This window comes from Chrysochloris asiatica, unplaced genomic scaffold (genome assembly GCF_000296735.1).
Source record: "Chrysochloris asiatica unplaced genomic scaffold, ChrAsi1.0 scaffold00192, whole genome shotgun sequence".
In the NCBI taxonomy this organism is placed as follows: Eukaryota; Metazoa; Chordata; class Mammalia; order Afrosoricida; family Chrysochloridae; genus Chrysochloris; species Chrysochloris asiatica.
Genome location: NW_006408710.1, coordinates 5521629 through 5548694, shown reverse-complemented (window position 1 = coordinate 5548694; position 27066 = coordinate 5521629). Strand labels below are relative to the sequence as shown.

Sequence of the window (27066 nt, the reverse complement as noted above, 5' to 3'; positions counted from 1 at the left end):
ATGGGGGGGCGCGGAGGGGACGCCGGAAGTAGCGGTGGTACGGGTCCTACCGAGGGGTACTCACCGCCGGCAGCGTCCACCAGAGCGGCGGCGAGAGCCAAGGCCCGAGGGGGTGGGCGTGGCGGCCGCCGAAACGCGACGTCCTCCATTCCGTCTTCTCGTGGATCAGCGCCGGGTCGCTCCCCTCCACCAGCTGCCATGAGCGAGCGCCTCCGCCCCAGGTGAGAGAAGAGACCTCTTTCCTTCCTAGTCTCTTGCCTGGAGATCTGGGGGACACATCCGAGGGGGGGGTCACACGAAGCGGGGGTCCGAGCGAGTGTGGACATTGTGGGAGGTCTCCTCTTGGGCTGATCGGCGGTCCGGTGGAGGAGAAGGGATGCGCGAGTGATCAGACACCTGGTCACTGTGGTTAGCAGGAGGAGTGACCCTCCAGGGTCCAGATCGCCCGTTTCCATATTTCTCTCCTTGTTTTTCCTTTTTGGGACTAAAGTCTGGTCAGTTCAGGGAGAGAGAGAGACTGTCCCAAATTTATGAGGGTGGGGGGATGGGAAGCATCTTGGTCAAGGAACCGGCCCGGGGAGCTGGCGTCTCCCCAAGGTCAGAAAGAAGGATTAGGCTGATCCCGAAGCACTTGTGCCCGGAAGCCGGTGAGCACAGAGCGCCGGTGGCCGTGGTGGGCGATGGAGCCTCCCTTGCTGCAGCATCGGGTTCTAAACTGTTAGGACGCCGAGCCGTTTGGCTCCGGAGGCGGGAGGTAGGATGGTATCGGGAGGCACTACCCTGAAACCACGCCTGGCCCCCGGACGGCGCTCCGAACTCAAGGGTTTAACGATAGGGCAAGCCGGAATTTCTTGATTCCCTTACCCCGCTTTTTTCCCTCTGCCAGAAGGTGGGGAGCTGCAAGTTGGGATTGGGTATCCACAATGAAGAGGCTCTGTTTCACTTGAGAAAAAAACGCTTATCTTGGAATTTGTAGTGAAAACCTAAAGATCACCAAGCCCACTCCTTTTCATTTTCCTGAAGAGAGAGATGTAGAGATCAGTAGATTTACCTGTGCCTCCCCAGGTATGCTGGTCTTTTTCTTGACTCTCTAATAAACCAAACCCAACAACGTACAGCCATTGAGTTGGTTCGGTGAATAGCAACCCTGCATAAGTTTTCCAAGACTAAATCCAGACCAGAGCAGTTCTTGTTTGAAGCTACTGGTGGGTTTGACTCACTGACTTTGATAAGCAGTCAAGAGCTCATCCTACAGCGTGCCCTGGGCTCCTTTTATCCCATAATATTGTTGTTAAGTGTGCTGTCAGTTGGTCCCTACCCATAGCAACCCTGTGTAGGGTTTCCGAGGTGAGCTTGAACCGCCGACCTTGCAGTTCAGACGGCTTTGCAGTCTGCCGTATTAACCCACAGTGCTACACCAGGACTCCTTATCCCATAATAGTGAGGCAGAAGTACGTAAGTTTGCCTTGGTAGATGGCGTTGGAGTCATGCTTTCATTGGCACGGAATGTAGTCTTTCAGTGAGGACCCTGTTTTGGACCACTCAGGGAATTGGGATTTTGGCTTCCTGAGGTTATATATAGAAGACTTTCATAGTCATAATCTAGGGTTCTCTAAGCGGCTGCACTGTAGTGCATGGGACATAAAGTCTCTACTTGCATAGAGCAGAAGCGTGGATACATCTGAAATTAAGGGTCCAATGTCCAGCATGCTATGGCATTTGGGAGTCCTGCTGTGGCTCTGAGGGAAAATGCACTGGACTGAAAGGGCTTTTGAACCACCAACCTTTCGGTTCAGACCAACTTTGCAGCCCACCGCATTAACCCACAGCGCCACGCCAGGACTCCGCTGGAAACTCTATACAGGGTCAGTATGAGTGGGAACCGACTCAACAGCACGTAACAACCCCAACAGTGGGAACTGGAGACAGGACTCAGAGTAATGAGCCTGTTTGGACTGTATGGTTTTGCTCATTCCAGGTCCGATCTGTACTTCTGATACTTCTTTTGGAGTGTCTGGAAAAAAGTCCAACCACTTCCTACAAATAGGATTCCTTTTGCCCAGACCTGTACACAAATACAGTGTTTATACTGGTAGCAAATTCCTTTGATCTAGATACACATAATTTGAGCATGCGTAGACCGGTAACAAAAAAGCAACTGTTTGATTTGGACAGGCTTTCCTCACCGGTGTCACGTGGGGCACAGTGGTCTCCCCACCAGTGTCACGTGGGGCATGGTGGGCCAGCTCTGTCAGCTGTAGCGCCTACATCTCTGCAGGTCACCTCACTTCCCTAGGTCTGTTTCCTCAATTTTCAGATGAAGGGTTGGTCTAGATAGTGTTTTTTCAGACTGCACCAGGCTGTCGGCATGGATGTGGAGGGGTAGGTGTGTGGTCACCCAGCTCCTACTTTAACTACAGCAGGTCCTGTTGTTTTGTTAAGTGCTGTTGACTCGATTCCAACTCATAGTGAACTCTGTATAGGGTTTCGGAGGAGCAGCCCTTGTGGGTAGCAGTCCAGTGCCGAGCCCACAGCACCACACCAGGAGGCAGGTCCTGGCTTTAGCCCTCCTGTAAATTGAAGTCGAGTCCTGGTGTGGCGCTGTGGGTTAATGTGCTGTTCTGCAAAGTTGATTCGAACCGCAAGATTGGTAATTCAAGCTCACCAGCTGCTCCTCGGAAACCCTATACAGAGTCGCTATGGGTCAGAACTGACTTGACGGCACTTAACGTAAATTGAAGTATTGTTGTTTTTAGTAAAAAGAAAGGGTGCTGTTACTTAAAAAAGGAAGTTTGAAATCATTTCTGTGCTCAGCTTCTCGAAAATGACAGGAGATTTGGCAAGCAAAGAAATGATGAAAAGTAATGAAATCAGCTGTCCTTAGAAGTAACAGGTGCTAAACAATAGTCTGTAACGAGCTGGCGAGGGAAGAAGGTCTCGCCAATGATAGGGTGTCTGCTGAAATTATAACCTGCTCTATGGCGTTGGTGTCAGAAGCGCTAATCTGATAGATTGTACTGAGAGTGAGAGGGTGGAGGCTGAAGCTTACTCTGGGCAATTATTCACAATATTTTGAAAGAAGAATGTTTCAGGGATGGAATCTGCAGAGCCGAGAACAAGGAGAGTGAAGAACAGGCAGGGCAGGGCCCCTTCTGAATCCATCCATCCAGAGGAGAGGGCCCCCATCAGGCCAAAGAGATGGCTCTCTTGCTGCCCGAGAAGGACTCGATTGTAAAACGGTGCTGTTTGATGTGACCTTCCCTGAGTTGAGTTGACATTCTCAAAACCAGCACCGCCCTGTTATTCTTTATAACCCCCCCTTTTTTTTTTTTAACTACGTAGCCCCCTTGGCAGAGTCCCTTGGTGGTACCAATGGTTAGCACACAGTGCTGTTAACTAAAATGTTCCAGTTCACCCAGAGGTGCCTTGGAAGAAACTCCTGGCAATCGACTTCGGAGAAATCAGTCACTGAACACCCTGTAGAGCTCGATTCTACTCTCACACATACGAGACCAAATCAGGTTTGCTTGTGGTCATAACCTCCTTGACATTGAAAGCTATGTCCCCATAATAAGTAAAGAAGTTGCCATTTGGGGTTAAAGAACAGCCTGATATGTTTGCCTTGCTTGACCCAGCAGCCCAAGTACAGTCAGCTTTGGCACCCTGGCAAAATCAAGACTTGGGAGGCCGCCATAACTGCGATGACTGGGTTTTTCTTTGACGGCTGGCTGTGGTACATGGGATCACTTGCATCCGGCCTTCGTTGCTGTTGTCTTACGTCTTATGTTGTTGTTCTTATAGGTACTGCCAAGTTGGTTCTGACCCGTAGTGCAGTGAACAACGAAACAAAACACTGCCCAGTTGTTGTTATACTTAAGCCCATTGCTGCGACCACTGTGCCAGGCCATGTCTTTGGGGCTTTCCCTTCTTTTTCCCTGACCGTCTTACTTTACCAAGTATGATAATTACCAAGACATGTTTGTTGTTGTTGTTAAGTGTCAGCAAGTTGGTTTCAACTCAGATTGACCCTGTATAGGGTTTCCGAGGAGTGGCTGGTGAGCTTGAACTGCTGACCTTGCAGTCCAGTGCATTAACCCACAACACCACACCAGGACTCCAGACACCAAGTTTTATAACTTCCATCAAATGATTGGGTGGGATTATGCAAATGTGTCACTTGTGGCCCACTAGTGGTTACGAATTGGGCTGCGAACCTTAAGGTCAGCGGTTTGAAACTACCAGCTGCTCCGCGGGAGAAAGATAAGGCTTTCTACTCCCGTAAAGATTTACAGCCCCAGAAACCCTGTACAGGGTCGCTATGAGTTGGAACTGACTCGATGACACTTAACAACAACAACAAGGGAATGGGATGGTGTTCGGCACTCTCACTGGGGGTGGGGGTGGGGGTGGGGGGTTGTTGGGTTGTTGTTAAGTGCCGCTGAGTGGTGGGTTCCAGCTCACAGCAACTCCATATAGGATTTCCGAGAAGCGATTGGTGGTGTGGTTACACAAACACTGATGAGGGGATTGGTCAGTTTTAACTTCCCACCAGGCTTAAAATGAGCCCTGTCACCAGAAAGCCGAGACAAACACAAAGCAAGTCCTTCGAACCCAGGAGACAAAAACAGTGGGCTCTAATACCTGAGACGGCCGGTGAGATGGGCAGCGGACTTCCTGGCCCACAGACCAAGGCAGCTGCTGGAGATGGACTGAGGGAGTAAGAGCTGAGTGGCCTAGGGCCGGAGCCTTCTGGTCCAGCCGGGTGCCTCTGGGCAATTGTCGGGGAGCTGGGCTAACTGGGGGAATGGGGTGCCTCTGGGCACTCATCAGTGGACCTAAAGGACCTTTGTGGACTCCTGGTGTGGTGCTCTAGCATCAGCACTGAACTGCGAAACCACAAGCTCGGTGGTTCAGACCCACCATCTGCTCCCTGGGAACCCTATACAGGGTTGCTGTGAGTTAGCATCGCCGACTCAAGGCACTTCTCAGCAACAAAAGGAGTGGTGTAACCATGCGAGCAGGGGAAACCTGAGGGGCCCAGAGACCTGCTGTGGCTGAGAAGAGCTGTGCCCTGATGAATTCTGCACCTGCGTTGTACCCTGCTCCTTCCCTAGTAATCCTGTGGGTTCTGTGTAGCCATTGCCAGGAATCATGGAATCCAGCAGGTTGGCTGGAAAGTAGGAGTCTGTTTGACCTTAGAGGAATTGACCTGGGCCTGAGGCTGAGGCTGATGTGGTTCTCCCCCTCCTGAAGTTAGAGGAGGTCAGTCACCATTCTGACAGTGGCCACTGCCCTCCCTTCGAGTGTTGTCGTCTCGCAGCCCATTCCCTGGCAATTCTCTGATCTTATCAGGGAATGTAGTGTCCTGGTACAGCACTGTGGGTTAATGTGCTGAACAGCAAGGTCAGCAGTTCCAGCTCACCAGCTGCTCCTCGAAAACCCTATACCGGGTCGCTGTGGGTCGGAACTGACTCGACGGCACTTAACAACAACAATTAGGAAGAATGTAGACGGTGCCTTGCTTCTTGTGATAATAGCCCATTCATTTAATGATTAATAGATCTGGTATTCGTCTTGTTTTAACCTCCAGGGACTGCAAAAGAATGTGTAGGTGAGATCGTATCTCCTGGGAGAAAGGAAGCAGAAAGATGGATGTTATTTGATAAACAAGGGCTTCTCAGAATGGAGTAGACGGTGTTGCCAGCTGCAGGTGGGATAAAGCTCCACCGTGACCTCACACCCACTGTTCCCATCAGTCCAGGCTGAAAGTGGGGTTTCTATTCTATTCGTAAAGTTAGGTTTCAATCAGAAAGCCAGGCACTGAAGGGAATTGGGGTGCCAAAGTCTTTTATATTTAAAGTGTCTCCAGGATCCAGTCCTCAACTGAGAACTTTAAGATTAAGAAAGGCCCTCACTCACTAGGCCAGCCACTCTACTCACTTTATTTATAGAAAGGGTTATAAGGTCATTGTCATGGATTGAATTGTGTCTCTTCCAAAATATGTGTCAGCTGGGCTGGACCGTGACTCTTGGTGGTTTGGCAGTTATGTGATGATCCCCCAGTAAGGATAAAGGATGGACTGCAAGACCTCCACCCCAGTATCACCCCATCCTGTGGGGGTGTGGTCTGCAGCTGCTTTAATCTCACGAGAGATGTCAGGAGAGAGAAGTGAGCTGAGACCCGTACTAGCACCAAGATCATCGAAGAGCCGGGCGTAGAGTGTGTCCTTTGGACCCTGCACTTTGAAGCTCCTAGATCCGGGGAAAGGTTGATGCCAAGACACATGGCCATCTCCACAAGGAATACTGGGCCTGCACCTGCTGAAAGGGGCCCAGCACCTTTCGTCCGAGCCACGCTGAATCTCTAGCCACTGAACTATGAGTCCTGGTGTGGCGCTGTGGATTAATGCGCTGGACTGCAAGGTCGGTTTGAACCATAAAGTTAGTGGTTCAAGCTCACCAGCTGCTCCTCGGAAACAAGCTGTAAGAGGAATCATGATCTGGCACTGAAGGGTAAGCACTGGACTGTGAGGTCGGTGGTTCAGATTCACCAGCTGCTCCTCGGAGCCGATTCAGCAGCATGGAACAACAACAACTGTAAGAGAATACATTTCTGTTTGTTGACGTCACCACCTTGGCATAGCATTTCTGTCATAGCAGCACTGGGCAGTCATGGTCTAGAAGGTTCACTGTGTTCAAACCAAGTGCTTGCTACAAAGTGTTTCTCCCTCACTTCCTGCTCAGTCAGGCCTTCCTGCTCCTAACTAGCCATTTGAACCTTTGACAGATTTCATTATAGTGATTCTGCCTCTTTGTCCTGTGGGCCGCTGAACCAGTTGTTCTCCAGCTGTTGTTAAGTGCCATCGAGTCAGTTCCGACCCATAGCGACCCTGTGTAGCGTTTCCAAGGAGCAGCTGGTGAGCTTGAACCTCCCACCTCGCAGTTCAAACGGCTTTGCAGTCTGGTGCATTGACCCACAGCACCACACCAGGACTTGGTCTCCAGTAGCACTTTCTAAATGGCGGGAACTTTGACTATTGCGCTCTCTAGTATGGTAGAGAGCACAAGGTCATCGGTTCAAATTCACCTGCTGCTCTGCGGAAGAAAGATGAGGTTCTCTGCTCCCACAAAGATTGACAGCGTCTTTTCTGACTCAGGGTCACTATGAGTCAGAACCCACTCGACAGCACTAAACAGTGAGCAGTCCAGATAAAGAACTAAAATGTTCATATTCTCTTCAGTCCGGGATGCCCGTCTGTCTGAATCAGCTCAGTGGCAGTGGGTTTGCACCTTTGGGTTTAACCCAGAATTCAGGAGTCTTTTTGACAGTGCTTCATTTGCATAGAGTATATACGAAAGGAGCTTCAAAAAGTTCCTGGGAAAAATGGAATGAAAAGGTGATGGGATTTTCCTCTGAACATATTTTGTCTCGCACAGACTCTGACAACAGTTGACTGAGAGAAGGATGTGATGTTTCTTTAAATGTGAACGTTTTGAGGACCTTGTGCTAGACTCTCAGCATAGGTAACCCCCATAATGGGAGCTGGTGTGGCAGGAGTAATGGGGTTAGATAACCAAGAAGAACCTGCGGGGTGATTGGTGATCACCCACAAAAAGAATGTGAGGCCCCCATGCTCTGGAGCCATGGGTGACTGATACTTACGGGACTCGTAGCCGTCCTGTATAGGGTTTCCCAGGAGTGCCTGGTGTATTTGTACCTCAGACCTTATGGTGAGCAGTCCAGTGCTTATCTTGCAGCACCACACCAGTGAGCTAGAAGAAAGGAAGCCAGTTCTGAGTGGCTACCAGAAACATCTAATGATACTACCAAGTAACCCTGTTTTTTTATAAGAATTTTAAGAGTAATTATAAGGGCAGCCACGCCTCACTAAATGGTGTAAGAGAGTCTGAAAGCTTAGTCTTAACCTCTGCTGTTTCTAATTGATTTCCAGAAGCATTTAAAACCATCAGCTTCTTTTAAAAGCTTCACCTCATAAGTTTCTTTACTGTTGTTGTGATTTTATATTTTTGCTCTTTGTGTCAAGTGATGGAATGCTTCCAAGGTTTAAATTCCTGAGGTATCAGAAGGTGGATTTTCGTTTCTGGGACAAGAATTACCATTCTTTTCCTCTTGTGATCTGCTTTCAGGAAAAGGAGAAGGAATGGCAATGAAGAAGACAACCATCTCCCTCCCCAGACCAAACGGGGTAGCAGGAACCCTGTCTTCCAGGATTCCTGGGACACAGAGGTAGGTCACGTGGTGTCGGCTTCACGTGGTGTCTAAGCTGCACTCATTTCTGTTATGCCAGGCACCTGAAAGAAATGTCTTCCGAGAGTAAATACAAAGTGATCTAATTCAATTGCAGTGGTTTTTTGTTTTTGTTTTTTAATGTTTTATTGTGAATTGTGTACTAGTTTACATGGGAGAACATTAGCTTTATGTCCATCCTATCGCATCTTGTTTCATTGCCATGGCTACAATCCCTTGCAGAGGTTTTTCACCTTGATTTCCCGTCAGCTATGGTGCCTTTGAGCATTGCCTCTCCCGCCCCCCAGTAAGCAGTCTGTCTCTGCACCGTCACACACAAAACCAAACCAAACCTGCTGTCATAGAGTTCGTCCTCATTCATAGGGACCACACAGGACACAGTTGAACTGTCCCACAAGGTTGCTAAGCCAGCCGTGTGTACGGAAGCCCGTCTTTCTCCCCTGCTGCAACTGGTCAGCCAACTTAATTAACCAAGCTCCTTTATTCATGTTGTTGTTGTGAGGTGTTGTCGAGTGTGTCCCTACGCATACCAACAAAAGGGCACAGTGCCCCGTGGTCCTTCGCCATCCTCACAGTTGTTAAGCTTGGGCCCATTGCCTTTGTCAATCCGTCTTTAGGAATCTTCCTCTTTGCACTGACCTTCCACTTTACCAAGCACGTTGCCTTTCTCCAAGGACTTGTCCTTCCTGATAATATGTCCAAAGTATGAGAGGCGAAGTCTCGCCATCCTGGCTTCTGCGGAATCTTCTGGCTGCGCTTCTTCCAAGACAGATTTGTTTCTTCTTTCAGTCCGTAGTTCTTTCAGTATTCTTTGCCAACACCATAATTCACATGCATACAACTTTCTATGGTCTTCCTTATTCATTGTCCAATTTTCACATGCTTATGAGGTGATGAAAAATACCATGGCTTGGGTCAGGTGCACCTTAGTCCTGAAACTGACATCTTTGCTCTTGAACACTTTAAAAGGCCTTGTGCAGCCTGTTTGCCCAGTGTAATACAGTGTTTGATGTCTTGATAGTGATAGCTGCTTTCATGTGTATTGATTGTGGATCGGCGCAAAATGAAATCTTTGACAGCTACAGTCTCCCTCCAATTTATCATGATATGTCGTGGTCCAGTTGTGAGAATTTTTGTTTTGTTACATTGTGGTGCAATCCTTACCAAAGGCTGTGCTCTTTGATCTTCATCAGTAGTTTGAAGCCCTCTTGGCTTTCAGCAAGCAAGCTTGTATGATCTGCATATCACAGGTTGTGACTGAGTCTTCCTCCAATCCTGATGCCATGGCCTTCTTCATAGAATCCAGCTTCTTGCCTTGTTTGCTCAGCATACAGACTGAAAAAATGCAACCCTTGTACACATCTTTTTCTTTGAAAGCAGCCAGGTTCTCTTGTTCAGTTTGAACGACTGCCTCTCAGTCTGTGTACAGGCCCTTCATGAGAACAATGAAGTGTCCTGGGATACCCATTCTTCCCAGAGATCCATGGTGTGTCGTGGTCCACACAGTCTAAAGCCTTTTTATAGTTCATAAATCACCTTTCTAGTTTTTTCTGCTTTCAGCCAAGATCCATCTGACGTCAGCAGTGACCTTTATTCACACTCATTCCCAAAGTTGTATTTGCTAGAAGCTTCCTGGGCCTTTAAAAACCCTTTTAAAACCCTCATTTTGTATTTCCTAAACCATCTCATTCTCCAGTAGTCTAACAGCCATCATAGATCCCTGAAGAGACGCATGTTTTGTAACTTCAATTCTCACATCTTTAATTGAACAACTAAGAGAAACTTTAAATGTGCAGAATAGATGAAGTATTTGCTTGCCAACACCCATTTTGAAGTCTTTCGACTTTTTCATTTTGTTACTCTACAAAGATATCTCCTTTGTGTGTGTGTGGGGGGAGGGGTGGGCGCAAAGATCTCACCACATTTTCTATAATTTGGGGTTTCTGAAAAAAGTCCAGCAGATACAGCCTAGAGAAAAATTTTCCATGTACATGGTTGGTGGTTCAAACCCACGAGCAGCTCCTCGGAAACCCTATACAGGGTCACTGTGAGTCAGCACCAACTCCACAGCACTTCGTAACTCCAGTTCAACGCCAGTGTAGAGTAGAGAAGTTTCCATGTGCAGGCGGAGAAGGAAGCTGACAGGAAGGTGATGTTGCTGTTCAGTTCTGTACCTAAAGGTTTGGACCCTTCACAGAGAAGGGCCAGTCCTCATGAGTTGTCCTCTAACAAAGGAATGCCACAGTGACCAGATCATCCAGAGTCACTTCCCCAGGGGAGAGGTGATTCTCAAGTAGGTGACACTCCTTCAGGTAGAATGAATGAGCTCCTGCCCTGCTGAGAGCCCTATTGTGTGGAGGCTTGGGTTTCTATAGCTTCCTTTCCTCACTCAACACCTAGCTACCCTACCTCTCTGTTTGAAGAGAAATGTAATTGAGTTTTTGTTTAATGTGATAATTGATAACTCCTCAGGGAGAGGGAAAAAACCCCAAAGATAAGAGGCTGACTTGTCTAATGATAAAACTCTGTAGTTGTAATTGAGTATTCCTTCTTTACAATTAAATGATCCTCATTAGGCAGAGTTAGCTGCCAATCACTGTGAACTTGTGTCTGGTTGTAAGCCCTGCCCCTCTGATGGTCACTTAATTCAAGCATATCAGAGACCCAACTGGGCATCAACCATTCCTCTGTGTGTCTATAATTTGATGCCCGTGCAGAGCAATACAAATTGTCCTCTTATTTTGCTAATTTAAAGTTAGCTGTTTCTGATCTCTTTAAGTAAACAGGACTTCTTAGTGTTAGGGTATTTTGTTTTTAATTGCTGTTGGTAGAAAATCACCTTAAATCTACGCATTGGGATCAGAGACGCAAACCCCATTGTTATTGAGACTCTGGGTCCGTGTAGCTTATTCTTAGTTGACCAGAAGGATTCAGGTTTGAACCATTCTAATGTTTCATTTGAAGGATGGTCTCAGCTCTCTCTCTGATAATGTCTGGTAATCTGAGCCAACTGGTTCCTTACCTACCAGGATGTTACAGCCATTCCTGTCAGCCTTCCTTCCTGACCAGGAACCAGCCTGCTGAATCAGCAGTGCCCTGCGCTGTGCCAGACTTCCCCATTGGCAGTGTTAGCTAGTAGTGAACGGGGGAGGAGGCAGAGGGAGCCCAGGAAGCAACAGGCAGGGCAGAGACTTCACAGCTGGGCATCGCCTCTGACTTGATTCTGGCTCACAGCAGCAGAGGAGACCTGCCCCGTCGCGTTTCCAAGGCTGTCACTTTACGGGCAGTGGATGGCCCCATCTTTCTCCCATAGAGCTACTGGCGGGTCTGGGCTGCCAACGTTACAGCTAGCAGCCAAGGGTTTCACCCTGGTGACACAGGGAGCTTACGGCACAAAGATAGGCTGTTTGTTTAATTTTATGAGCAGTTCCAAATTGTTACTGATAATTTAATTTCTAAAAATTTTTAAGTTTTTTTCTCTTAAATAATATTGGCCTGTACGGGGGTGGGGGTGGGGGGGGATAAAATGTGGAGTTTCAAAGTCCTGAAGAAGAAATTGGAGTCTTGTGCTTTTCCTCAGAAACTTTAATAGGTGCTTGAAGACCTTAAATTCTGATTGTAGTAAGACTTCGTGACTTGAAGCTTAGGTACTGTGTTCTGTTTTTAAATTGAGGTGTAATTTACTAGTATAATTAGAAAACAGAAGCAGATCCACTGCAGTGGTGTAAATTCCGACCCTGTGTAGCATTTCTGGGGCTGTCAGCCTTTATTGGAGAGCCTTCTCCCCACCAACTAGCAAAAGCAATCATTTTGTAAGATCCTTCTAGATGAATCCTGGGAGTTCCTGTCTACATTGGCTCAGTTTTCTCTTGGTGAGCAAGCAGTGTCATGATCCACATGTATCATCCTCTGCAGGGCTCTTACTTGGATGGATGGGGGAACCCAGCTGGGCTGACTTCCTCTGAGTTTGCTCTCTTAAGGACTGGCTGACTGGGTTCACACTTTGCTCCCACCCCCACCCCGCCCCGCCCTGCCCCTTTCCCATTTTAATCTCTGAGTGTAAATGACCCTGGAGGCTTCCCTGGAAATTGGCTTGGGGCACCCAGATAAATGCCTAATTAAAGAGGCTTCTGGTTGAGTAATGAGGCATTCTGGTTATTCTACAAAAACTCTCCCCCACCCCTCTGTTTTCTCTTTCCCAAGATGGTTTTGATGTTTCGGAGGACAGTGAGGAGAAAGACCACAAAGAGGAAGCTAGAGAGGTGGAGACCGAACTGAGGGTTTACCTGGAGCAGCCTGTCCGCCTTGTTCCTGTCTGGCCTGCTCTTGTCCTTGTTAGGTGCCATCGAGTCATTTCCAACTCATCCGGACCCTGTGCACGACAGAAGGAAACACTGCCCTGTGTGTCCTTTGCCACCCTCAACGATTGTTGTTCTGGTGGAGTTGCAGGGGCCAGGTTTTGGTAGTCGTAGTGGAACTCTCTTGGCGTTGTCGGATAAGCACTGTGCTTGCTACTAACCATAAGATTGGCAGTTCAAACCCACCAGCTGCTACTCGTGAGAAAGATGAGGCTTTCCGCTCCTTTAAAGATTGACAGCCCTGGGAAGCCTCCAGGGCCACTGTGAGTTGGATCGGACTCAAGAGCACATAACAGCAGTGCCTAGTGAACGTGCAGAGGTGTTTGACAAATGGGAAACCTACCGAAAGAGGGACTGTGTGTATATAAAGGGTTTCCAGGGAGCGGCTAGTGAGCTTGAACCGCTGAACTTGTGGTTCAAACCGCCCTTGCAGTCCAGTGCATTGTCTGTAGCGCCATACCAGGACTCTTAATTAAAGTTAGTATTCCACAAATCCATGTTTTCGTTGATTAGAAGAATCTGTTAAGGTAATTTGTTTTTTTAATAATGTAAATTGAGATGGTAACTGGGCTATTTCATGTAATTTTTTTAAAGGTATTTTTCAAATTCTTAGTTTCTGCCCATTCTCATCTTCTTTAACGTTAGTGTAGTAGGTGTTGTCTAAGACTTAGATGGTTTGGGCAGCCTCTTATGTTGGGTGAAAGGGTTAGTTGTAGTTAAGTGCTGTCGAGTTGGTTCTGGCTCATAGTGACCCTGGGCAGGATTTTCAAGGAGCAGCTGGTAGGTTTGAACCACCTACCTTGCAGTACAAACTGACCTGGCAGTCCAGTGCATTACCCTGCAGTGCCACACCAGGATTCCATGAAAGCTGTTAGTTAGGGTTATATATTTAAAAACCGTGAAGTGCAGGAGTGGGAAGCCTTGTCCCTGCCAAGGGCCGTTTGGACATTTATGACATCATTTGTGGGCCACACAAAATTATCAACTTAAAAATTAGCCTGCTATATTTGGTGCAGCATTTAATTAACTCACCCTCAATAACTTCATATGCATGCGAAAGCTGGACAGTGAATAAGACCATAGAAGAATTGATGCTTCTGAGTTATGGTGTTAGAGGAGAATATTGAAAGTGCCATGGGCTGCCAAAAGAACCAACAGATCTGTGTTGGAAGAAGTACGGCCAGAGTGCTCCTTAGAGGCCAGGATGGCCAAACTTGTCTCTCATACTTCGACCATATTGTCAGGAGGGACCAGTTGCTGGAGAAGGATATCATGTTTGGTAGGGTGGAGGGTCAGAGAAAAAGAGGAAGACCCCCAGTGAGATGGATTGGCAAAGTGGCAGCATCAATGGGCTTAAGTGTGGCAATGATAGTGAGGTGAATCGGGCAGTGTTTTGTTCTGTTGTACATGAGGTCGCTATAAGTCGGTACCAACTCAGTGGCACCTAACAACAACAAAACGTCCTGGTATGCGCTGTGGATTAATGCACTAGACTGCAAAGGTGGTTTGCAGTGCAAGGTTGACAGCTCAAGCTCACCAGCCACTCCTCAGAAACCCCATCCATACAAGGTTGCTATGATTTGGAACCGACTCGAAGATACTTAACAACAACAAAATGTGATGCCTGGAACTACAGTTGCCTTAGCAGGACCAGACCGAATAATTTCACGGGCCTCCACGGCACACCACCACCACCACCACCATAGGACCCTCAAGCTGGACGTTCCTCACTCTGCTGAAGCAGATTAACTTCTTAAAAGGTTTATTCCGATCGGAGGAATAGTCCTCTCAAAAATTTGTCTTGTGTGGCGTGTGTGTAAACCTGGCTCATAGATGAATCCTAGAAATGCCTATAACACATGAAGCCCCGGGTTATAAACTAGATCCGACCCTAAGTCCGCCTGCACACCAGACTTGTAGGTAGGTGGAAACAGGTACATACTGGACTTATTTAGCACCAGATGCTTGTCTTGTACCTTTCTGTATACATAAAAACACTTAAGAAACCCTTCCAAATACACTAATTAGACATAATAATAAAGTGTAGAATAATTATAATAATATGGTAATACTAACAGTAACTATATACAGCACTACACTGAAGATAGGAGAATGTGTATGTGTGGTGGTTGTTAGGTGCCTTCACGCGGGTTCCGACTCATAGCAACCCTGCATCGAGTTTCCAAGGCTGCAAAGCTTTATGGGAGCAGACAGCCTCATCTTTTCTCCTGAGTTGTGGCTGGTGAGTTTGAATTGCCAACCTTGTGGTCAGTAGTCCAGTGCTTATTCTACAGAAACTACAGCGTTCTTGTGTGTGTGTGTGTGTGTGTAGCTATACAATACTGAACAGTAGCATTAAAGAAGCAGCTCTTCAAGCAGTTTAGATAAAGGAATAAAAGAAAAAAGATAATGAGTTCTATAGGGGAACACTTACTCCCATTCCATTGATGTCTTGTGTACGAAAGGGGCGCTCGTGAGTGACAGGGTGACATCAGTAACTAGAGGAGGCTGCAGAAGAAGATGGAGAGGGTGGGCCTGGTGGAGAGTTGGGGGCTACGACTGGGGTCCATTTCTTGGCACCAAAGGAGACCTGTCCAGAGCCTTTCTTTCCTCCTCATTAGTGGCCTGGCAGCGCTGAGACCCTTGGGCACTGTAAACCTTGGTGGCCTCTGTTGGGATCCTGCCCCTCTCGACGTTGCCTGCTCCAACAAGACAAAAGGCTTCAGCTCACTCTTCCATCAGAAACTTTTCTGGCTCTAGGGTCTCTAGGTCCTCGTCTCCCTCCGATGTGCACATGGACTGCTCTGGGCCATCAGGCCTTCATGGCTTAGTTCTTGGGCATGGGAAGTTAGTAATGCTGCAGCTTCATTTTCACAGATGCCCAGCCGCCATTGACGACCTACATCCACCACTGTCCACGCCTGGCTCTGGCGATGCCACCCACGTATGAGTTGGGCTGCTATCCTCAGGTCAGCAGTTTGAATCTACCAGCTGCTCCGTGGGAGAAGGCTGAGGCTTTGTGCTTCCATAAAGATTTACAACCTCGGAAACCCTATCTGGGGTCGCAGTGTGTTGGAAACAGACTACATGGCACACAGCCCTGCCGCCGTCAGCACCAGTCAGCCCATACTCCCGACAGACCCTCATCACAGTCCCTTCACCTGCTGCCTGTGCGCAACTGAAATCACTGAAAAGGCTCTGAGGCCTTTCCTGCACCAAATTAAGACTGGTAGGCTTATTAACGTTCATTTTGATCGTCTAACCAAATTATCAGTTGTGGTGGTTGTGTACCATTGAGTTGGTTCTGATTCATAGCAACCTCATGTAGGGTTTCTGAGGTGGTAAATCTGTACGTGAGCAGAAAGCCTCCATCTTTCTCCTACAGGGTGCTGCTGGATTCGAATTGCTGACCTTCCAGTTAGCAGCTCAGCTCATAACCCACTGCGCCACCAGCACTCCTGAAATTTCCTTTTCAGTCATCCAACCACGGCACTGCTCAGTAGTAAGTTTGGCTGCTGTGGGGCAGGGCCTTTCACAGGCTCCCTAAGTTCCCATTTTCTCCTTGAAAATTGCCCCTCTCGTTGACCCCCTGAGGCCGTAACACTTTTCCAGTGACCAGGGGCTCCCGCTCTGGTCACTTTATTATGGCCGCTTACTTTTACCGTCATGGCCATTTTCCTTTTCTTGACGCAGCATCAACACTCGCATCAGATGTACACTTTGGGGACCTGGTTACAAGGGCAAATAAGAGGGAAGCTGAACCCACGTAGTTTTAGACTCATGGCCACCTGGAGGGACTCAAACAGGCGGATGCCTTCTCCTTCCTCAGCCTGCGGCCTGCGCCAGACACACAGGGTTCCCATGAGCCTCCCAGAGGGAGGAGCTGTTGTGTTGAACTCCGGTTTTTAATGCCGTTCTGGTTACGAATCGGGCTGCGAACCTTAAGGTCAGCGGTTCGAAACTACCAGCCGCTCCGCGGGAGAAAGATGAGGCTTTCTACTCCCGTAAAGATTTACACCCTCGGAAACCCTGTACAGGGTCACTGTGGGTCGGAACCGACTCGACGGCACTTAACAACAACAACAACAACTTCCTTCCTGTGGCTCCCCATTTATATTTTATATTTCACAAATGAACAAGGCAAAAGTCTTTGATGTACACTTACAAAAAAAAAAATAATAATATTCATTGCCTCCTGCCTACAGGCACAGAGCCACCCTCAGCTGTTACTACTTTCTAGGTAGGATCTCACCCTCCATTCGTGCTCTAACTTCTTGATGGTTCTGGGATCATGTGTTCCTGAAATGAAAGATTAAGTCTTCCCCCTCTTAGCTATACATCTCTACAATGACAAATTGTAGAACTTAGTAACACATCTTCTACAAAGAGTATTTAAATCAAGATTAATCTTGCTAACAAGGATTCACAATTGAGTCATAAAATCCTATCTCCACGTCCCCCACCCCCTTTCCTCAGATCCATCTGGGAAAGAGGGAAACTTCAGTGGGGATTCCACCTTACCCTCCTCATTCTGCAACTAAGCACGCTCATGAAAGCTTGTAAGCCAGCTGCTTCGTGCCCATTTTTGATGGCCAGTGTCTCAATTTCTCATCCTTACCAACCCCGTACACTGAGGAAGTAAGGCTGTTCCTTGATACAAAGAACCCTTCCATTCCACTTGGAATTTTGAGTCACTGTATTCATCAGCAGTTTGCACTTGTTCACAGTATCAAACATCTTTATCTTCCTGCAGTCGAGTTCTGGTCTACTTGCCATTCAACTAGGTCACATGGGTCCTAGCTGCAAGTTTGGGAGTTCGTGCACACCTCCTTGCACTTCAGAACAGCGGGCAGCTTCACTCTCAGCCCTAGCCCCCAAGGCTAATTCAGTGCCCTTGGGCTCAGGATTCACACATCTTCCTAAACTTAGACCATCCAGCCCTTTCCAAGGCTTGAAATCTTAAAGTCTCATTTTATCCCATGGAGCGGATGGTAGATTTGAACTGCTGACCTTGTGGTTAGCGGCCTAGCTCATAATCCACTATGCTACCAGGGGAAGCCAGGGCTTGGTGGGGTGGGATGCTATGTTGAGCTGCTTATCGAATTAAGAAGAGGAAGCATACAGGTTTATATAATAATAAATGTGTAGAAATAAAAAGATCATGGAAAAATAGAATTTAAAGAAAACTTCCACTGTCTTTCTGTTTCCTGTGTTACAGTTCTGCTATTAGGAAGGAGACACTTGGTAATTAATATTCATACTCTTGTCTGGAGGGTGTTGTGAAGACTGTTAGCAGAAACTATCTTTAGTGCGGTTTCCTTGCTGAGTGTGCGGCCTGGGGAAAGAGGACTCAAGGTAGGCCCCGAGTGGGGGACCGGGAGCGCTACGTGTCTGCCGTATCATTTGAGACTCGAGGACGAGACTAATGTACTTCTGCGATTTCCTGGGCCTCCGCGTCACAGTTTGAATATGTTTCAGCTTCTTTCCACCAGAGGGAATGCAGTGTCTGCCTTTTCTTATCTGCCACATTCTCTCCAGGCTTCTGGAAGTTTCTTCTAGTACTTCTCCCCTCTCAGATTGTTGGAGCCCACTGGTGCGTTCACGTGCCTGCTCATTCTACCCCTTTTTCTTTCTTCACTGGCCCACATGCTGCCATTTCCTCTCATGTGACTGTGTGTCTTGGCTTCCTGTGGCGCACCCCCCAGCCTCTTCTGGACTTCTCGTCTTCCTCCCTTCATCTGGGTTCTGGGTCCTGGCTTCCTTCTTAACTCCCCTAAAAGGTTTCTCCAGGCCCACCAGGTCAGTAGACATAGGTGGTGGTGGTTATGGTGCTGTGGAGTCGGAACCGACTCATAGCGACCCTGTACAGGGTTTCCGAGGCTGTAAATCTTTACGGGAGCAGAAAGCCTCATCTTTCTCTGAGCATCTATTATTTGCCAAACGTTGCCTTGGTTACTGGGAATCAGCCTAGACGCTTCCCTGCCTCCCTCCGATTCCCTTCCACACACCCTTTCCTTTCCCTTCACCCCACCTGTCAGCAGGCCTGCATTGTCCTTGGGCTCCTGGTGTTCCTATCAGAAGACCTTCCCACCCCTCATTCTGAGCTCAGGGCCTTTGCTCCCAGCCTGCTCCGCACTCATTGGTTCACCACACTGCAAGGGCCTTGAGAACCTAGTCATAAAGTCTTGTGTAGGCTTTGTCTGACCAGCTCTTCTTGGGGTGGGTCCGACACGTCTCTTTCCTGCAGTGTGTCCTGCCCAGCCTGCCGTCCCAGCTCGGGCATCACACATGGCTGGTGCCCACCATTGCCCCAGCGCTGTGCTGCTCTTCATTGCTGTTTGTCCTGCCGCCATGTGCTTCTTGAGCGCCCTCGGTAAATACGGGCTGAATGGCACACAGTAAGCACACGGACACTTGTTTGGACATCAGCACAGCCCCCTGTGTTTGCTTGGGGCGGGTTTTCCAGAGGTGGGTCTCTGACATGGCCACAGTGAAGTAAAACAAGAAAAGCCCACAGGTGATTCCAGAGTAGAATGTGTTGTGACAAATCTCCTCCGGGTCTGAGGCAGGTCTCGGGGGTTACAGGCTCTACTGGAGATTGCATTCTTGCCGACATGGACCTAAATCCTGGCTTGTCACACAGTTCTTACCCAGAGGACCTTGTGTCCTGTAGGGGTTTGATTTCACAGTTCTAGATTCTTAGACTTGTAACACATATTTGTGAAGAACACACTCTGGCCCGCTGTCAGCTGCACCTAGACTAAAGTGAGAATTCAGGGAAGAGGAAATAAGCTCGATAAAAAGGCTGTTCTGGAGAAATGGATGAGTCATCTCCAGAAGGAAATCCGGATCCTAGGACTCATGGGTCTCTCCGTCCCTGCATCCGGGGGGGAAGGTGGGGAGGGCTGCCTGTCTAAGAACAGGTGCAATATGTTTAACATTAGGCACTAAGATTGTGCTGTTAAGTTGGTTCTGACTTACAGTGACCCTGTATAGGGTTTCCGAGGAGGGATTGGTGAGTTTGAACCACTGGCCTTGCAGTCCAGGGCATATCCCGCAGCACCAGACCAGGATTGAAATCATGGACCATCAAATACTGGGGACCTTCCCGCCTACCCTACCACAGCAATCTGATGTTAAGAAGCTTCACTCCGTGGGGGAAATCAGATTTTTTGCTTTCTCAAGAGTTTCAGTTTTATAAGAGACAGAACCTGGTGTGGCGCAGTAGGATAAGGTCTGCAGTTCAAACTCCTCGGAGTTATCGACAACAACAAGAGGTAAAATGATTTTCCCTCTGTGCATATCGTAAGGCGCTGGTCCTGGTTGTGAAGTACCATTGAGTCCACACCAGCTCATAGCGACACTGTATGGGGTTTCCAAAGAGCAACTGGTGGGTTTGAACCGCCGACCTTGTGGTTCGCAGTCCTGTGCTGACCCTACAGGGCTGACCCTAAAATGCAGATTTAGGCCTTGAGGGTTAAAAGTAATTGCGGGACTTTCATAAAGTTGACCGTTCTGATGGCGGACCCTGTTGTTGCCAGTGTACAACTCTCACCTCTGGCTGTTCCACGGTAGTAAAGAGGACCAGAGCCCTGGTGTAGTAAAGAGGACCAGAGCCCTGGTGTGGCGCTGTATACCAGTGCTGGACTGCAAACCATAAGGTCAGTAGTTCTAGTTCAAACCCACCAGCCACTCCCCTATAAGGTTTGCTATGAGTCGAAACCGACTAGATGGCACTTGGCCAACGACAGCATTGTGTGACCACAGCGCCTGTCAGGATGACTGTTTCTGACTCATGGTGACCCCATGCGTGTCAGAGAACAACGTGCTCCAGGAGCTGCCAATGGCTGCTTGTTCAGAAGGAGATTGCCAGATCTTTCTTCCAAGGCTCCTCGCCCAAATGTGTTAACCGTTGACACCAGCCCAAGACTCCATGTGAAATATATTGGTGAATAGTTGGGGGTGGTGAGGGTGGGATTTTTTCCAGAACAGTTCCTCTCTACCATGTTGCACTGTTTTGTTTTTTTTTTAATGGGAGCTGCTACCTGCCAGTAAGGAACCGTGGCAGCATGGTGGGTTATGAACTGGGCTGCTAATCAGAAGGTTGGCAGTTTGAATCTACCAGTGGCTCCACGGGAGAGAGATGAGGATTTCTGCTCCCGTAAGGACTTACAGCCTCAGAAACCCTGTTCAGGGTCGCTATGAGTCGGAACTGACTAGGTGTCACATAACCACCACCACCTGTCAGTGGGATTTTACCCTCAGATCGAAAAACACTGGTCTGTGGTGGCTCAGCTGCTAACTGAAAGATTTGTGAGTCACGCCCACCAGCCACTCTGAGAGAGATGTGGTGGTCTGTGTCTAGAATACTCCCGGCCTTTTATGGTTATGCCACATGGGGAGTGTGGTTGGTGTGACGGTTGTACGTGTACAACACGACTGAAATGGCAAGTGTTCTGCTGTGTAGGTGCTGCTACAGTTATAGCCTTGGAGAACCGAGTGGATCCTCGGGGGTTGCTCTGAGTCCCCAAGTGACTCATGGGATTTTATGATGGAACCGTGGTTCAGCACACAGCTGCTAACCCAGAAGGTTGGCGGTTTGAACCCACCAACTGCTTCCACCTGGCTCTCGGCTCCTATAAAGATGAGAGTGTGGAAGCCTCATGAAGCAGCTCTGTCCTGTGCTGTAGTCTCCGGGAGTCACTCGATGACACCCAACAGCTCTCCATAGATGTGAGTCCTAATCTGTGAAGCCTCCTGAATGAGAAGACAGATGGTCTGAATTGGTAGGAAGTAGGAACCAAAGTTTTGTGTTGTTTTAAATTTTTTTGTGTGAATTGAGTGAAGGCTTACAGAGCAGATCTTAAGTTTTACATTCAACCAGTCACATACTTTAGTTCATTACAGTGATTGAATCCCCTCCATGCACCTCTATTCACTTACCAAAGCCATCTTTTAAGGAATAACGTTTGTATTATGAATAACACCTACAGTGTGCTCTGCGGCTTCTCGGTGGGCTCTCGTGTCTCTTTGGGTAAAGTGTCGTCATTCTGCTCAACGCAGGTGCGCACACCTGGAGCAAGCAGCTTGAGGGCTCCGGAGGCCAGAGCAAGCTCTCAGGTCCTCCTGACAGGCGGTCTACGCACGCACCTCGGCTTCACGCTGACGGACTGGCTCTGTGGTTGTATACTCAGGATAAGTTGTAGTTTTTCTCAAAAGAAATTTAATTTGTTTCCTGAAAGAAGTTTTAGAAAATAATGTTTAAAAAAAATTTTTTTTTAAATATCTAAGATCCCAAATCTTAGCATTTTCTTGTGTATATATATTCCTTCAGACTACTTTATTATTATTTTTTTTTTCTATTGTGAATTGAGTGAAGGTTTTCAGACAAGATCATCAGTTTTACCTTCAACAATGATACGCTTTGTTTCATCTCACTGATTCCAATCCCCTCCCTGCAACAACAGTGATCCTACTTCCTCCCTGGGGTCCCTACTTCCTTCCACCCTCCTTCCCAGCCCTTCTCACCTTGGTCCTTAGGTACTTGTTGCCCCTTTGATTTGAATGTAGTGGTGTCGTTGTATCCCTATAGAAACCTACCTACTGCTTGGCTGACAGTTGTATCCCGAGGGTGTGTTCCTTTCCAGACCTGAAGGGTGGTCTGGGGCCATAGTCGTAGGTCTCTCCAGTATCTTTCTGACCAGTAGACCAGGCTTTTTATAAAAAATAATTTGAGTTTTGTTTCACACATCCTGCTGCTCTGTTCGTGTTAAGTGTTGTCGAGTCGGTTCCGACCCATAGCGACCCTGTATTAAGGTTTCCGAGGAGCGATTGGTGAGCTTGAACCACCAAACTTGCAGACGAGTGCATTAACCGGCAGTGCCACACCAGGCCGCCATCTAGGACTCCCTAATGGGACCCCTTTCGGAGCAGTTGCTAGTGGTAACTGGCCACCATCTAGTTCAGACCAGATACACGTGGTACATTAAAGAAAAATATTTTGTAAAATAGCTGAACACACACACTGACAATTTTGTAACCTTTTCAAAAGATGTCCAGGACTATTTTAGCACATACCCATTTCTTTCATTGTGAACTGCTGAATAGAACCTCATGGTAAGAATGGATGTATTATAATATCATCAGTCCCTACTGTGAGACAGTAGGTCTCTAATGTTTAGCTATTATAAACCAGGCTATAAAAAAAGGATTGGAGGAAGACTCATTAACCACCTGCAATATGCAGATGATACAACCTTGCTTGCTGAAAGCGAAGAGAACTTGAAATACTTCATAATGAAGATCAAAGACCACAGCCTTCAATATGGGTTGCACTTCAGTATAAAGAAAACAAAAATCCTGGCCACTTGACATCGTGGTAAATGGAGAAAAGATTGAAGTTGTCAAAGACATATTGCATTAGGCAAATCTGGTGTACAAGACCTCTTTAAAATGTTAGAGAGCAAAGATGTCAGTTTGAGGACTAAGGTGTGCCTGACCCAAGTCAGGGTATTTTCAATAGGTTCATATGCATGTGCAAGTGGGCTAATGAATAATGAGGGCCAAAGCAGAATTGATATATTTGACTTAGGATGTTTAGAATACTGAAAGTGCCAGGGACTGCCAGAAGAACAAAAGCAAATCTGTTGGAAGAAGTACAGCCAGAATGGTCCTTAGAAGCCAGGGTGACCAGACTTGGTCTCTCATACTTCAGGCCTATTATCAGGAGGGACCAGTCCCTGAAGGACATCATGCTTGGTAAAGTGAAGGGTCAGCAAAAAAAGAGGAAGACCCCCTGGAGATGGATCACCAGCACAATGGACTCAAGCCTTGACGACAATTGTGAGTACGGTTCAGGACCCGGAAGTGTTTCATTCTGTTGTGCCTGAGGTTGCTATGAGTCAGAATCGACTCGAAGGCACCTAACAACAACAAAGCAACCGTTCTTGTACCTGTCTCTCTGTGCAGTTTAGCTCCAAGATATTTTAAATGAACTAGAAATGATTGGTGCATTTGCCTTTGTTGAAGTAATTTTTATGCAGAAATCTTATAGCTTGTTTAAAGAACTGCTAACCTTTTTGTGGGATAGTCACCTACCTCATCATTTTTGAGTACGTAGATTTAATTTGAGATGAAAACTTGGCTTAGTAGAGACTGATTCTAGTGCTCACCTCAACTTTCAGACAGTACCTGTACCTCTTGTTACAGGTAAAGGGAACAGATTACGGGGAAACAAAGAGCTGTGCTGTGTGGGTTTCTTGCCAAGTGTAGTAGTAACCTTTTGATTAAATACGCATGAGCTGGTATGCCAGGGCCAGGCCTGGGTTCTCGAGGTCTAGGTTAGGAGAGGCTTGTATGGAAAAACAAATTCGTTTTCGTTTGGCCTATTTTATTTTGGCTTTTTATTGTGAATTGCATAGAAGTTAACAGAGCAGATCAGTTTTCCATTGAACGATGCATACACATTTTGTTTCAGCTCCTGGATAGCAGCAGTCCCCACCTAGGAATATCACTCATCATTCATCCCACTTCCTCCCTTGAGTTCTCCATTTGCATTCCTACTGTTTTCCTAACCCTTCTGAACTTTGTCCTTGGGTAATTCCTGCCCTTTTGATCTCAAATGGTTGATGATTTCTAAGGGACTTGCACCTCCCTAGTGTTGCTTCCCTTGTTGTTGTTGTGAAGTACTGTCCAGTCAGTGCCAACTGATAGCAAGCCGCCGACCTTGCAGTCCAGTGCTGATCCTACATGGAGCGTGTCACCAGGACATGACTCCAGTGCGCTTTATAAACCTGTCCATCACTTAGCTGAAAATTGAACCGTGGGGGTGAGTTCGTTTCCAGATCTGACCTTGACTTTTTAAATCTTTTAAGTAATTTTACTTGTTGTTAACTGTGTCATCAAGCTTCGTTTGGCCCATGATACTCCTTTTGTGAAATGTTTTCTTGTTAATTGTTGGAAGATAAAGACAGGTTGTCCCCTCAGTACCTCTAGGGAGTGAGGTAGGTGATCTACGTATGTGAAGTGGTCCCAAGTAAACCAGTCTTTGGACCAGGATGATATTTGTTCTGAGTCCTATTAATGATGCCTTTTGTGAGCCTAGTTTTCCCTAATGTTGTAAGAGTCACATTTGTTCATGATGCTAAATGTAGCTTTTGGACAAAAAAAAAAAAAGGTCAAGTGAAGATTTCAAAAATCACTTTTATAAATTATGGATAAATGGAATGAAAAGATGATGGAATTTTTCCATGAGCTTTTTGAAGTCTCCTTGTGTATAACTGGAAACATTGATATGATATTTATTAAGTTTTTATTGTGACTCGAGTGATAATTTACATGGGAAAATTTCAGTTTTATACTCATCATTTCATTGCAATGATTACAATCTCCATGCATCATCACTGAACAGTATTTGCTTCCATTCCCTCTGTTATTTTGGGGGGTTTTTTTTTGCGGGGGGAAGGGTAGGAATGTATACCAAAACAAAACACTCAGGAATATACAATCATTTAAACAACCAAAGGGCACAATCTGCAAGCCTGCCTCCTGGCCACCAGCACACAGCCTTTCTCTTCCCATGAGTCTAGAGTCCTCAGTTACTCTCTCTCTCCATGTCCTCATTTCTGTCTCCATCTTTGGTGTTGCTGCTTCTCTGGATAGGGTCCCACATTCCGCTCATGCTCTTCTCCCTTGATGGTCCTAGGGTCCTCTGTTTCTGGACTGTAAGATTAACTACTCCCCCCTTTTTGTTATAAAACTTCTACGTTTACAGTTGTGACAGTTGCAATTAGTCATGATAACAGTGACTCACTATTGAATCCCAAGAATCTTATCCCCATCTCTTTTCACCAGATCTTTCTAGACAAGATGCAATCTTTTCAGTGGGGATTCTACCTTTCCCCCCCACACTCTGAACTAAACTTCTTGAAGAGTTGTAAGCCAGTCATTTCGTGCCTTTATCACCCCTTCGTTTTAGGTAGCCAATGTCTAAATTGCCCGTTCCTATCTACCCTGGTGTGGTGCTGTGGGTTAACGTACCAGACTACAAAGCCGTTTGAACTGCAAGGTCGGAGGTTCAAGCTCACCAGCTGCTCTTCGGAAACCCTGGACAGAGTCGCTATGGGTCGGAATCAACTCGATGGCACTTAACAACAACAGATCTACTCTGTATACAGAGAGGATAGCATTGATACTTGATATGAAGACTCCTTCCCTCTCAGTTGGTATTTTGAGCTACTACATCCATAAGTATAGGTCAAGTTCATCAAATTGTAGCAATTTGTACGTGTTTCCTTTATATACTTATTTTTAGAATTTAAAAACAACATAGCCAGGCCTCAAGCAGGTTGTGTTGTTGTTAAGTGATGATGAGTGGGTTTCTGAGGAGCATCGGGTGGATTTGAACCACGGGCCTTACAGTTTGTGTGTTGTACAGTTTGCCTTCCAGTGCCGCCTCGGGTAATACACTACTATCTGTAATCACATGGCTGAGGACTATTTGAGATGTCAGTAGAGATGGGTCTAGCTAGGCAAGTTCCTGGGGGCGGTGTTTCTTAGGAAGGTACTGGTAACATTGTAAAGGGATCACTACTGAATGAGTCCTCCCCATCACTGCCCTGGGAGGATCAGGGATCACTGAGTCCACCTCAAGATCATCAAGACACAAAAAAGAGCCAAAACCAGACACGTAGGTACACACATGAGCTTTCAGAGGCTCCGAAGGTGACGCTATCAAACATGTATGAAAAATCTCAAGGGTCATGTATTCTGCTGATGGAATGCCATTTTGTGTCCCTGAAGAGGTGATAATCCCAAAATGGTCACAGGCAGGCTCTTTGGTAACTCGCGCCTAGAAACCTGTGCTGCTGTTGTGGGCACACCTTTTCTGCACCCTGCAGTGAGATGGATTCTGTCCTTTGGAGGAGGAATGAGTGTTCGCCTCAGAGAGACATGTTGTTGCAGGGGTTTGGAGTCAGAAGGCCTCTCTCTGTGTCTGAGTGCAGCCTAGGGGGTAGCTTCCTGGGGGTTGGAGTGCTGTGAGGCTAAGGTAGAACTCACAGGTGAAGGTGTAACGCCTACTCTGCATGTTTTCCTGCAGCGATCCCACAGCCTGTCTAGGACACAGTGTTGTGCTGTGGTTGCCCATCTACCATCCAGGAAGCCGAGGGCCCTGCAGTGACCCGTTTCCCTCTCTCCTTCCAGTCTTCCAGCAGTGAGAGCGGAGGTAGCAGCAGCGGAGGTAGCAGCATCAACAGCCCCGACCGAGCAAGTGGAACCGAGAGCAGCTTGAACCCGATCATGGCCGGCTCCAGTCCGCACACCCCCCAGCCTGCCCCCGAGCAGTCTGCCCTCTGCCAGGGCCTTTACTTCCACATCAACCAGACGCTGCGGGAGGCCCACTTCCACAGCCTCCAGCACCGCGGCCGGCCCCCGACCTGA

General features: G+C 47.4%; 1 protein-coding gene across 1 annotated transcript; it reads left to right on the top strand.

The window, feature by feature from the left end:
• FAM104A (family with sequence similarity 104, member A) lies at window positions 1–27066 on the top strand. Its single transcript, XM_006872302.1, has 3 exons — window positions 1–221; window positions 8149–8248; window positions 26830–27066. Exons 1-3 carry the CDS (start codon window positions 1–3, stop codon window positions 27064–27066), a joined length of 558 nt encoding a protein of 185 aa, XP_006872364.1.

Coding starts and splice junctions, on each gene's coding strand:
- FAM104A (XM_006872302.1), top strand. CDS start 1: ATGGGGGGGCGCGGAGGGGACGCCGGAAGTAGCGGTGGTACGGGTCCT. Junction 222..8,148: donor AGCGAGCGCCTCCGCCCCAG/GTGAGAGAAGAG, acceptor ATCTGCTTTCAG/GAAAAGGAGAAGGAATGGCA. Junction 8,249..26,829: donor AGGATTCCTGGGACACAGAG/GTAGGTCACGTG, acceptor CTCTCCTTCCAG/TCTTCCAGCAGTGAGAGCGG.